At 37.6% G+C, this 13,752-nt stretch overlaps 1 protein-coding gene across 1 annotated transcript; it reads left to right on the top strand.

Moving 5' to 3' along the window:
* The first annotated feature begins 7,873 nt into the window (after window positions 1-7,873).
* On the top strand, window positions 7,874-11,200 carry LOC102217301 (trophoblast glycoprotein-like). Its single transcript, XM_023341932.1, has one exon. It carries the CDS (start codon window positions 8,114-8,116, stop codon window positions 9,176-9,178), a length of 1,065 nt encoding a protein of 354 aa, XP_023197700.1. The 5' UTR covers window positions 7,874-8,113; the 3' UTR covers window positions 9,179-11,200.
* Window positions 11,201-13,752: the final 2,552 nt, after the last annotated feature.

Genomic DNA, 13,752 nt, shown 5'->3' with positions numbered 1-13,752 from the left:
AAACAAATTAAATACATGATTCCGCATAATCATTCATGTCCCAAAACAAAAGCAAAAAAAACAAAATATAGAAAAAAGGCAGTGTTCTCAGAAAGTTTGATGAAAGACAAACATAATTCAGGATTATTTCAGTATTTTTCAGTTTTAAAAAAGTTGCAGCAGCTATAAAAGCTTTTCTTCAACTTTTCTCCTGCTGGATGGCAGAAACCATAACAATTTATGATGAGGGTGAGAGGAGTCTTTATAGTACTTAAAGTCTGATGCATAGATTGACCATAGAGTCATTTTGTATAAACTTACTGGCCTGACAGATAACCTGATTTACCCGATTTCAATTTAAACAATAAGCTAAAGGATAAATGTTAAATTAACATTTCCAAATTGCTTTGCTAATTCCTATAGACCAATTAAGTCCTTTTCAAAATAACAAGATGTTGTCTTGAACAAGTGATGTGTAGTAACACAACTTCATTTATTGAATAAACGAATTCCTGAAGTGTATTGTTGTTCATATGTAGTGCATAAACTACTTTTTTAAAAAATCCTTTATTGTATTTTGGGTTTAAAATCTTTGAAGTCTAACATCAAATCCCAGCTATATATGATATTAATAATTGAACAACTTAGAGGACATAGTGCTGGACTCTGGCCTGTCCATCATGCGGTGTGCCGCTGCCTGCACCGTGCAGAAAGCAGCAGCAGTTCACCCTGGAAAGTTCACCCTGACAGTAGGTGGATGTGACGAGCAGTCTGGCTGCTGATGTATGGAAGAAGCTATGAGTTTGACTGCCCATCCATGCTATGAATAAATATCAGCGCTTACATTTTCCCTTCAGGACTGCCAGATGACAAGGGAGGATTTATTGGGAGATAGTGGCCAACAAGGACTTCACTCTTCCCTTTATTTACTGTTGTTTACTATATTTAAATAAATAAGTGCTGACTTTTAGGTGCTGACTAAGATTTACCATGAGGTCACTTGAGTATCTTATGACCTCTGCGAACTGTGGAAACTTGAAGCTTTGACCAAACCCAAGTTCAAACTCTGACCTCGACTATGACTCCACGTAAGCTCCGTCTCCATCCCACAACTAAATTATGTATCAATACCAAAATCTACTTTCCAGAAGTGTGTTTGAAAAGAATTATACCAGATCAAAAGACAGAAAATTGTTAAGTTCCAGCAATAAGTCAGAAGCGGAAAGAATGTGCACTTGACTGATTAACCCTTTCTAACAAGACTGGCAGCAGTCCACTGTCTTCTCCTAAGTCAGACAACTGATTCACTTTCCAAGGTGCCACTGATACATTTCACCCCTCAACAGCAGAGCCTTTAGCCACCATGGGAGCTTCGGTGTCATCAGTTGCTGTCAGCCAGAAGGATACACTGTGGTCAGTTGAACATCAGATATCAAGCGTTTTGTAATTCAATCTAAACAGAGACAGGAGACGCCGAGTATCCATATCGTCTGTTTGTCGCACACTCGTTAGAAAAGCAATGATCACCATGGAACATAATGAGGGGTAAACCTATCCTGAGTGCTGCTGGAGGAATCGGTCATATGTAATAATACCAAGTAAAAGTAGATATAATAGGCTTATAAAAAAGTACAGCTCATATAAAACAGTTACCAAAATAAAAACATGATTAAAGTAAAGAACAATTTTGAGAAAAGTTATTTTATGGCATCTCTGAAAGGTTATTGGGTATCTGTGAGGCACTTTGTAACTCAACCTTAATATCTTCTTGAGAGGTCAAGTGACTGAATTAAATGATTGTAAAATGGCAACTAATTGGTCTTGAATACTTTCTAAACTATTCATTTTCAGATTGGATTGCATTCATTCATCAAACTTTAAATGTTGTGGGACATGTAAAGCTAACACATAAAAGTGCCTACTCAAAAAGACATGACTATATGAGCACAAGATTTGAAGGCAGGCTTCCTTTTCAACTTGCAGCAGAGCTGATGGCTTTATAAATAAGCTGTTATATAATTGTAATTAAATAATGTTTATTAATCAATGGCATTTAATGTACAAAGCGAGTGTTCTGCACTTATAGGCAAATTGTAGACAAAGTAGACCAGAACAAGTTTTATTTGTTGTTATTTGACCAAAGCACTTTCTGCCAAATGTTTGCTGTGTCCCTTTCATGGCTTGTGATAAAGTCATAATCTGACTTCTTTCAACAAAGCTTCATTTTAGCTTTCAGCTACTTTGTAATGTGAAAAGCAATGAGAACAGTTCAGGTGATGTGAATACTTTTCAAGTGACTGTATTTCTACATTATTTTTGTAATAATGGACAGATTTATAATCTAGCGTCAAACTGCATGTGATATCTTGCTGCAGAAGAATGTTAGCTATGGAAACAAGTAAACCTAATTCAACCTGAATTGGCATCTTACCTAAAGATATTTTGACACAAAGTGGCAGATCTGTAAATAACTTTACAACTTCTCAGTAGTTTGTTGTCATAGTCAAAGATTTTAATTCCCTAATTCACTTAATCTACCCACATGTGATTCTAGCAACATGCTAAATATCTGCAAAGTTGTTTAATAGCTTAATCCCTCAGTGAGATAACATGTCAGTATTATACACCATCTCTTAAAGCCTGTGTAGTCTGATTCTTTTCAACATTATAAAGTCAGCAATCATCATAATTTTTCACCCTTGACACACACAGTGATCAGCAGCTACAGCTAAGTCATGTGACAGAGTGATTTTGGCTTTGTTGGGTCAGTTGCGTCTGTCTGGTTCTGGCTCAGTCCATTACCAGCCTAAATGACTAATTAATGGTCCAGGGACAGCTGACACCAGCTTCTCAAGATCTATTTACACCCCCGTCTACTCCAGAGCTCTTCTTCTTCACTTCTGCCTTCATCCCTGTTCTCCTCCTCCCTCATCTCTTATTCATTGGTTGGTGGCGTACAGTTTGAGGCGCAGGTCTGCTGACAGACAGATGGACGGATTGAAGGGCAGGTGAAGCAGACTGTAGAGCTGTGCTCTGCATTTGATATAGGAGGAAGGTGGGTCATGTATCCCCATCTTTACTTTAAGGCGGGATAGATTAACACTGATCTCCACCTGCTTACACACCCAACACTTCTTCCTCAAGAGTTTAATGGAAGGTCTGATGGATCCTATTATGAGTAAAATGCACACTTGGCAGTTACTGCAGTGTCCTGAGACTGCATGCCAAGACTGCTTATCTATAGGTAATTGTGTGCTCAAACATCCACACTGCAGTACACACAGATACACAAGACTGTTTATGAGCTGTCTCACAAGTACAGGTCATATCAGTATGAATATACTTAAAAATTTAGAAATTTCTGTAAAGAAACAGAAGAGATATTGAGTTTGACGGTCTTGTGTAATTCTTTCTTGAGCGAATGCAACAAGGAGTTGAAAACATTCCCCGGAGATTTTGATTCTTAATGGATTTATGGATTTGGTGCAGATCTTTCACCCACACATCCATGATGAAAACTGTCATGTTGCAGGGTGGTTGATAAAGGATCCAAATTCAGAGAGACAGAGGCAGCTTGTTGGTGAAGGATGTTTTAATGAAAAGACTATGAAAAAAACACAGGGAACATAGGGAGCCAAAACCAAAACAGAAATCCAGGGGGAAAATGACAGAAAGGAAATGACGGGAGTTGACGAGAGGAACCAACAATGAGTGAGAGAGAAAGGGTGTGTAAGTAGTGGGAGAATGAAAGCTGGAAAAATGGGCATGAGCTGATAGATACTAATTGCAGGTGTGTTGGGAGAGAGCAGAAGGAAGACTGAGAAGAGGGAGAGAGAGAGAAAGTGGCACAGGGGTCGAGGGAGAAAACACAGGGGAGTAGGAATTAAATCTAACATTAAAGAATAAGAATGAAATATAATAAAATAAGATTAGCATTAACTAGAGACAATAAATAAACTATAATCACTAAGGAGAACTAAACTAAAATAAATAGAAACAAGACTGATCAAATCAAAGAAAGAATAAACAAAACCCAAAACTGATTCAAATAACCCAAGATCATGACAGAAACATCCTATTTCCCTACATATTAAAGGTAATTTACCATCACCAACATGATTCTGTAACAGACATAACAGTTTATAATCAACCAAACAATGAAACATCTGTGAGGTTCATATTTTACTTACTTTATTTTAAAGATGAAACATTGCTTGTTTCATCTTGCAGTCTTGACACTTGTTTCCCTCTTTTTGTCTTTATTCATTTTTTAAAACAATGTGTACAAAAGCTAATCTAAGAGGAAATTGCAATACCAGAAGAGATATCTATGAAGACCAGTTGAAACTTCAACACAGTATTTGAGCATAAAAACTATGCTATTAAAATGTATATTGGCTATCTCTGATATATTGGCATTACTCTGTTCTGTGTCGATATCCTTACTTTACATATTAGATTCTATAAAACCTCTATTAGTTGGCCCCACATTGAAGGAGGATTGAGGAGTTGTGATGTGCATTCATCTATTGTGCATTCATGTAATCAAATTTATTATATTGTATTATATGTTTGCAGAGCCACTGTGTCTCCTCTCATTTAGCATTAAAGCAACTATGAACAAACTGAGGCTTTCAGATGGGAAGGAAACTTGACTCACAATGTCATTAGTAACCGGGTCATCCACATAACAGTGAACAGATACACACACATACACCCGGGTTATCACTGTAGTCAGGAGATAGGAATGAGTAGCCTGAGGTAAATCAATTTTGAGATTCCCTGTCAAATTGAAGGCCCCACAGAGGGCACTGTGACAATATCAGCAGCAGCCGGTGTTAAGCAGCCATCTCTAAATCAGCTCTCTGTGCAGGAAGATAGAGCCACCGTCCATCAAGTAAGCTCCGGGGTCCTGCGAAGAGAAGAGCATGACCGAGCTGGTGTCCTTGTTTGTCTGGAGAAATAAATACTGACGTTAATATAGCTCTTTCGACTTATCAGGAGCACCAGCAGTGAGCTCACTTTCCATTATTTGCACATTTGTTGTCTTTCTGTGTCTAAATCTTATGTTTTATGTCTCTGCCTGTGCCTATATTTACACTCCAACCTTGATCAGTCATGTCCATTTCTTTCTTGACTCCGGGATTTAACCAGTTTGAAACCAGTTTTAAAAATATGTAAACTATCAATATCGAGCTCACTTTTTCTATCACATAATTTGTCTCTATTTTTGATTGCATTTTTAGCTTTACTTTTTTAGGTGAAAGGGAATGAAACCAATTCCAACTTACTTGTACAATAACATAGTCCATGGTATTGCACATTGTTTTTACAAAGGCAAAATTTCCCTTGAACTCGTTCCATTTTGTTACAATTTAACCATAATATTTGATGTATTTTATGGGCTTTATTGAAGTAGACCAACACAAAGTAGTGCAGAACTATGAAGAGGAATATTGATTTATTTTCCAGAAAAAAAATCTTAAAAGTGCAGCATTTATGCAGAAAGCCTTTTCCAAGTATTTTATACTTTTGTCTTAAAGAAAGAAACACATGAAGAAGAGAAAAATGTTTTATGGAAATTATCCCATTGTGCTGCTATTTGAATCTCAGATGCTTGCTGTCTCGATGGACCTCTGCCTGAGTCTCAAGTATTTTGCAGCCTCCAACATAGTTTTTTTTTTTCAAATCCATCCTCCCACAATGTTTGATCGACTTCAATGTGCCTTCTGAACAAAATCATCCCATCAGCATTATGATCTGAATATTGTTTAATCATTTCAACCCATGTCATAAAAATAATAAAATATAGTATTTTTGCAAAAAAGAATGAAAAAAGATAGAAATGGATGTGGCCTTTGTTATGAGATGCAGAATTATCCAAGAATAATAGTGTTACAAAGTAGGCTATTCAAATGAGTTGAAGGCTGCATACTGTTTCTGCTCTCCATGGTCCTGAATGACAGGTTGACTTCAACTATTGTATCTTTGTCTTTTTCATTTCAGTGCCTGTTTGATATTTTGGATGTGTGTTTTTTGCTGTTAAACTAGATTTGTTTTCATAAATGTATTGTGGAGCTGACCTTGGTCCTGAAAGTCTCTTTCTCCTCAATATTTCAAACTAAACTGCCTGCTGTGAAATATATTTGAAGAGGCGTACAAGGTCAGCAATCTACCTTCATTTCCAATCTATATTCTTTAATAATTCTCATACATCTCCCTCCAAAACAATGCTGCTCATTCTCCTTGTTTTAATTCAGGGCTTTGTGATGCATCTCTGTTCCAACACAGATTATTCAAATCACTGAATTACCTCTTGGCATCCAGTTTGGCTAAGGCCTAGTAAGACCCATCCATTTGATTTACGTTTGAATAAGCATGCATCTAAAACCTGCAGAAGCCATCTTGTAGACTCCTGTTGTGGTGCATTATTTTGATCTGAAAGTAGATTCTTGTTTGCCAGAGATATAAAGAGTGTGATCAGCTCTCCAGATGGTCATGTTGTTTTTATCTGAAACTGAAGGCAAGTTGATCAAGACATTATTATTTAACAGGCTTCACTGCCTGCATTTAATTACAGCTAGAAATCTGGAATCAACAAAACAGCCCTTACATTACTTCTAATTAATGTGACTTGGGCCAGGAGCGTTACAATAAAATGATCAGCAAACCAAGAACCCGGGGAGTGCAGCAGTACTCAGTAATAGATTGTGAAACAGAATATTACTGAATGTGTTGATGCAATTTGTTAAACACAATGTAGTTTAACATTAAGCAACATAGACAAAAAGCATTATTTTTTGGCCATCTTAAAGCTGCATTAGATTAGGTATATTTTTTTTCTATTTTTCTGACCGGTTTTTGAATGTATATTATTATGAAGGTTAGAGAAAAAAAAAAACACATTTAATTGCAAATCAGTCCATGTATATTCCCACATGACTTTTGTGAAAAACTCAGAATGGCACTTCTAATGACTTTTTTTCCTCAATGGTAGCTTTCTTTTCAGGTCAGGTGTGGACAAATACCTGAGCAATGGACCTCAGCACCTCCTCCAGAGTCATAGTGAGCCCTGCAGCTGCTTGATTGACAGTTAGTCAGTTTAGGTGAATTGCCAAACCTTGGCAGGTGTGCAGTTGTGTCAAACTGATATTCAAAATTTGTGATGCTGTTTTAGGACCTAGCCCTGCTGGAAACTTTTATGCAACTTTATCTATGACTTGACTAGTCTGTCGGTTCATCATGAATTCTTCAAAGCTGTTAGAGGTTTATAGAACAGCTGCATTTATACACAGAATAAATTATTTACTAATTAAACTGCATACAAAAGCAATATTTGACCTGGACATGTCAAGTATTAGAGCAAAGATGAGCACAAATGCACTAACACAGATATTTTTTTGTAAAATATATTGTAAAAAGCATGTACCCTTGTCCTGTTACTTCACTACTATGTCCTACTTTGTGTTGGGCTATTACAAAAAAGAAAAAAATCCCACTAAAATAGTTAACTCACTTAAGACTAATTTTATTAGAAATTTTTAAGCAAATTATTATAATCCAAAAGCACTACATTAGTTTTTGGGGGTCGCTTGCATTCATCCAAAGGGTGTACAAATAAAAGGCGAGAGGAGAAGACAAGATTCACTTATTTATTTATTTATTTATTTATTTATTTATTTATTTATTTATTTATTTGTTTGTTTGTTTGTTTATTTATTCATCAGATGTTGTCTTTAATAGAGAAGCAGATACTCCTTTCACTGCGCATGCATGTATTGCAACACCTTAATAAGGTTCATTCACCCAACATTATCAATGGTCCCCATCTGGCCACCCCTTTCGAAACTTTCTGAACCACTGCAAGTACTGTCCCGTGTGGTGCGTGTGTGGCTCTCGCTCTCTCTGTGTGAGACAGACGTCAAAAATACCGCCGAAGAAGCTCTGATCAGCAGCTTTTCCACGCAGCTGTCCAACGCTCAGATGCGCACAGATCCCAGAGACAGACCGAGGTGACAATGGGTGGAGAGTTCCTCATCTCCTGATTGTTAGAAAGAAGCGCATCGTTTTCAACGCGGACTGACTCGACTTTACGTCATAATTTGAAGCTTTTAGACAACCAGTGAATGAAAAGATGTGGATAACTCGTAGTGCCGAACATTTAAGCGGTGTTTTCTCTGTTTGGAATCAGTGGGGTTCGCATTACGTAGCGCTGCTGTGTTTATTGTCTTCGCCAGTCAGGACAGATGACGCCTGCCCGTCTTCTTGCAGCTGTGCCAGGGACTCGGGGACTGTGACCTGCTTACCTGATGGGGGCCAAACTGATCTACCTTCGGACATACCAACATGGACGTCCACTTTGATACTTAGAGGTAGAAACATTTCAACTTTACCTCAAGGCGCGTTCACTGTCAATGGCACCGAGTTGGAAATGGTGACACTCTCGCTTTCCTACAACGGGATACAGACTATTGAGCCGTACGCTTTCCTGGGACTCACCCGCTTACATTTGTTAGACCTGAGCCATAATCAGCTGGAAACTATCTCATCCAGGGCTTTCCATGGACTGACGGAGTTGCGCTCTCTTTTTCTTAATTACTCTGTTTCGCCCGATGCCACAGCGCAGCTTTCATGCGCGCTCAGCGCGCAAAGTTTGCGGAACCTCCACAGACTGGAGCTTGCGGGAAATCGACTAAAGTCTATACCCATGGAAAGGTTAGATATGTATAACTTGCACTTTCTAGTCCTCATAAATAACTCAATTGAGAACATTGGGAGAGAAAACATTTCTAGTTTGTACCAGCAGAGACGAATACGCGTCTACTTGGCCTTAAATCCGTTTCAATGCAACTGTGAACTGGAAGTGTTTTACTACTGGCTAAAAAACTCATCGCAGTGTCAGGATGCTGAGCGGGTGTTTTGCAGTGAGCCGGAAGCGCGGAGGGGGGTCCCCGTGGAGAAGCTGCGGGGAGAGGACGTGGATTGTATGAATGAGAACCTGGAGGCAGTCTCATACGTGCTCCTCGGCATAGTGATGGCTCTGATCGGAGTGGTGTTCCTCATGGTTCTGTATCTGAACCGGGGAGGCATCAAACGATGGCTCAATAACATCAGAGAGGCGTGCAGAGACCAGATGGAGGTTTACCACTACCGCTATGAGCAGGACTCAGACCCCAGGTTGGCCAACGTGGCTGTTTAGCTCAATGCTGGTGCGAAAGAACAGAAAAGACAAGAGGGTGCTTAAAATGAGCACCTTTTTAAGATGCTCATTAAAAAGGGGAGAAAACTGATCTATAACTTGAAAGTCTTGGTGAAAGCAAGAGACAAGTACATCTCAGTAAAATAGAACGTCCTTGACAGTTAATTTCAATAATAATTTTATGGTTAGAGTTTTGGGGTAATGAAAATCTTAATTTCAGTTTCTCAGAAAACTAACACAGTCAGGAGGAAAACATTAAAGTTATCCTGTCACTGATACAAGCCACAAAAGTTCAGTGCTAAATAAGCTGGTTGTTAGGAGAATCCCTTTTTCAACCATAGTATTGAAAAGTTAAGTGGAAGGATAAAGTGCAATAGAAAAGGTACACAAGCAGCAACAAGGGAACCACACACAGATGTATCCTGGACATTGTCTACAAAAGTGACCTCCTCCTTTGTATTGTGCTGGAAACAAGCAGGGGATTCCCTCTGGACACATGTCTGAGCAAGAACTTGGAGATGGTTTTATGCCTGTTGCTCAGCATAATGCTAATCCAGATAAGAGGGTTTTTTTTGATGATGCTGTATCTCACCTGGGAAGAACCAGAAGAACCTAGAACACAATTGCAATGAGCAGGACTCAGATCCCAGGCCGGCCAATGAGGTTGTTTAACCGGGGCCAGTCTGAGTATAAGAGGAGCCAGAACTGAATTTAATTTAATGGGCCTACTTACAAATTGTTCACCACATCATTACTGTGTTCATTTGTATGAACATTTTGCATGTATGACAACATGTTTTAGGTTCAGTGAGCCAAATATGACTCCCCTAAAGAGACTGAGTCAGTTTGCATTGTTTATGTAAGAAATTGCATTTGATGTGAAGTCTCTCTGGACTTGACCATTGTATATATCCTGTAGAAATTGGGTTATTTTTCTGATTTACTCATTTGCTCTTGCAGTCATGTTTTGTGTACAGTCACCAGTGTAAAGCACTAGTTTCATTCTGCTGTGCTTACAAGACAATATGAATTACTTGTTGAGATCTATTTTGCAATTGCAATGTCAACAAAACATGAATTAAGCTCAGACATTTACAATAACTCAATAAACTACAATAGAAGGATTAATTTATGGCTATCAACTATGAAAGCTTATGTGACTTTTATTACATCTTAAAACATGCTTCAAAACTTTTAATTTACATTTGAATAAAGAAATATGAATTATTTTAAGCTTTCCATTTAGAAAACATGGGATCTTGCTAAACTCCCCATGCTGGCATTGGGAGCCCTTAACAACAGATTAGTTCTCTTATGCATTTGGACAGTTTTATGTTTAAATACTCTAGAAAAATTAGGCTTTTGTCGTGATGTGAAATAATAGAAGAGAAATGAAATCAGGATTTAATAGAACTACATTTGGAATCAAGATTATGAAAAATATAAGGGGCAGAAAATGGGTTCTTTATTTCTTGATGGAGATCAAGACACGTAAATGACTTTTCTGTTAATGCTTTCACAACTGAAAAGTAAACTTCTGAGGAGAACTGCACTTTTCATAAAGAGGGCTTAATGAGATGGATTTTTCAATCTGAAAAGCTCAAATAAAATAGTGACTCAGCTACTGTTATTCTTAGAAAAGTAGTTTGCTGCAGGCTCACAAACCCTGCAGGGAAAACTAGATTATTCTGTCTTGGTTTATTAGGTGGAGTGCAAATTATAAGAGAGACATGACATTAGCAGGCTGGTGTATTTATTAGAGTGCCATGTTTGTTGTAAGAAGTACAGCTGAAATAAAATTAATCTTATACAACTTGAAATGGATTTTAGCAACCCTTTTTTGGGGGGGAACATGTCGTATTATTTAAGGTTAGTTCATCTCTAAATTAGTAGTTAGATATTTAACATTAGAAAATAAAATTTTAAATGTTCATAACCATAGTAAATCATTACACTAAACATGTATCAGCTTCTTTTGGACCTGTGCTGGATATTAATTTAATGTTTTTATAAAGACTTGATTGTGTCTTTAATAAAGGTGATGATGATGATGATGATGATGATGATGATGATGATGATGATGATGATGATGATGATGATGATGATGATGATGAGTAAGTGATGTTTTGTTTTACAGCTGACTAAGAAGGTTTAAGACCGTTCATTTTGATGCCACATCTAAACTTTGCTTAACCTAAACAAAAAGTGAATAAATAACTTATTTTACATTTAGTGCCTTGCTAAAGTTTCTTCACTTGTCTTTTCCACATTGTGTTTTGTAGCAACTACAAACTTTGACACAAGTTATTGGGAATTTATGTGACACAATGATAAATGGCCTGAATTTTATCTAGTTCAGAAGACTCCAAATCACTTTACACTATGCAGTCATTCACCCATTCACTCACACACTGATGGTGATAAGCTACATTGTAGCCACATCTGCTCTGACTGACAGAAGCAAGGCTGCCACACAACCGGTGCCACTGGGCCTTCTGACCATCACCAGCAGGCGAAGGCGGATGAACCGTCTTGCTCAAGGACACAATGACTGACACCAACAGAGAAGTTGGGTTTTGAACCGGCAACAGGTCAAATCCTTATCTCCTGAGTCACAGCTGCCAACAAAATATGCACCAACAAAAACTGATATTTGTGAAGTGGAAAGTAAATTGGATTTGGATTACTTAAAAAACTGCATTTATAGCTACAGGTGCTTTAGGATAGAATTTAGTTTTCTTCCTTCGGTGTCATCTATTTACCTTAATTCAATTTCCCACAGGATAATTTTTCCCTAAGTTTCTGAATAGGGGATGAGCACCATCCTCCACATCTTAGCAAAAAATGTTTCTTGTGGCTTTCTTATTTCCACTTGTCCTTAATGTTAAAAATTGCTAAATGCTCAACTTATAGGTGTAATATTGACAGATTCTCCCACCTTGCCAATGTTGATCTGTTGAGCTGTTGGTCTGAGCTACCATCAGCTGCTTGTCTGTTTCTCTGCCTAAAACTCATGTTGCTGTAATTACACAAAGATTGTTTTTTTTTTGTTTTTTTTGAGGTATTGGAATAAAAGGGAAGAGAATATACAGTATATTGGTGCAACACATTTTGAGCTTTCTGTTGGTAAAAGTGATTGAAAACCAATCATTGTACACTTCATTCTGTTGTTGTACTACATAAAATTTATATAAAATACTTTTACTTTTTTCTAGTAACATAAGAAATGCATATAAATGAAGTACCAGTTACTGAGGAGATCAATCTCTGATAAAAGCTAAAGAGACAACAGAGTGAAGCAGAATTGTTCCCTTTAGCACAATAAGACAGGGAGAATGTGAAATACTGAGCTCACGAAGATCTTCATTAGAAAAAGAGGAAAAGAGTGACAGTATATGGAAAATCAGAGGAAATCAGATGTGTTGGATGGATAAAAATATGCTTTTCCACTTATTCAACATGTGTTTCATACCAAACCCTCCTAGAGTATTTGTGGATGACAAGGTAAATCTTTATTACATAGTGTTTAACAAAATCTACGTTTTTGTTTATGATTGTAGAAAATATGCATGTTTTAGTTCCGTGTCTCCTGATCCTTTATAAAGGTTATCATGGTTCTACCTGCCTTCAAATGTGACTCACTGTGTACAGTGACAATATAAAGATTGGTCATTTTCCAGCCTTGCTTGAATTACAGCTTAAGTGTTTTTTTAAAACTATTGCTTTGACTATACCATTGGACAAGAACTTTGAGGTACACAATCAGATCTCCTGATTTATAAGGATCAGTGCAAATGTGTCAGTTAAAATGAATGCTCGTTTTTCTTTACAATTTTTAGCAGTGGCTAAAGGAAATGGTTTGTGTCAAATTATATTTATATCCCATAAAAACATATATTACACATAAAAGGCTCCAGGATACTAATCGACTTAAATAATGAAAGTATAAATGAAAATAGGTGCAGAGGGTACAACACTGCAGATTTAAAGTCTTTCATGCATTGCATACAATAAGTATAAGTGAAGGTAACATTAGTTTTTCTCCTGCTATAGGTCAGAGTTCTCCAGTCCTTGAGAGTTATGCCCTGAAGCTTTTAGATGCATCCCTGCTCAGATACTCTTGGATCATGTGAATCATTCATTACCTGTCCATTGCCAAACATGATGGTGGGCTGAGAAGGTGATTCCACCATTTACTTCAGATGTGTTGGAGTATGGATACATCTAAAAGCAGCTGCAGGATGACGGCTCTTGAGGACTGGACTTGGAGACCCCTGCTCGAGTGTTTTACTGAGTCAGCATCATAGGGGCACCGTTACATAGTAATTGTATAAGAATGTGACACCATGTCAGCTGTGGAGGGACTACTGTAGCATTCGCTGTCCTGTTGTATGTGAAGATTTAAGAGATAACCTAATCATCAAGACAGCCTTGTCAAAGAATAGAAGCATTCATGTGCAGTACATTCATGTTCCACTTAACAGGAGGCTGCAGCAGCTCTGCAAGACTGCTCTGAGTCCAGTAGAAAAGCAACATTTAGTTTTCTCTTCAAAAAGCATTTCATAACTCAGATA

Source organism: Xiphophorus maculatus, chromosome 11, assembly GCF_002775205.1.
Source record: "Xiphophorus maculatus strain JP 163 A chromosome 11, X_maculatus-5.0-male, whole genome shotgun sequence".
Lineage (NCBI taxonomy): Eukaryota > Metazoa > Chordata > Actinopteri > Cyprinodontiformes > Poeciliidae > Xiphophorus > Xiphophorus maculatus.
The sequence above is the reverse complement of the archived record's forward strand: the minus strand, read 5'-3'. Positions and strand labels throughout refer to the sequence as shown.

What these genes read in the sequence shown, in the direction of transcription:
- LOC102217301 (XM_023341932.1), top strand. Translation starts at nt 8,114, where the DNA reads ATGTGGATAACTCGTAGTGCCGAACATTTAAGCGGTGTTTTCTCTGTT.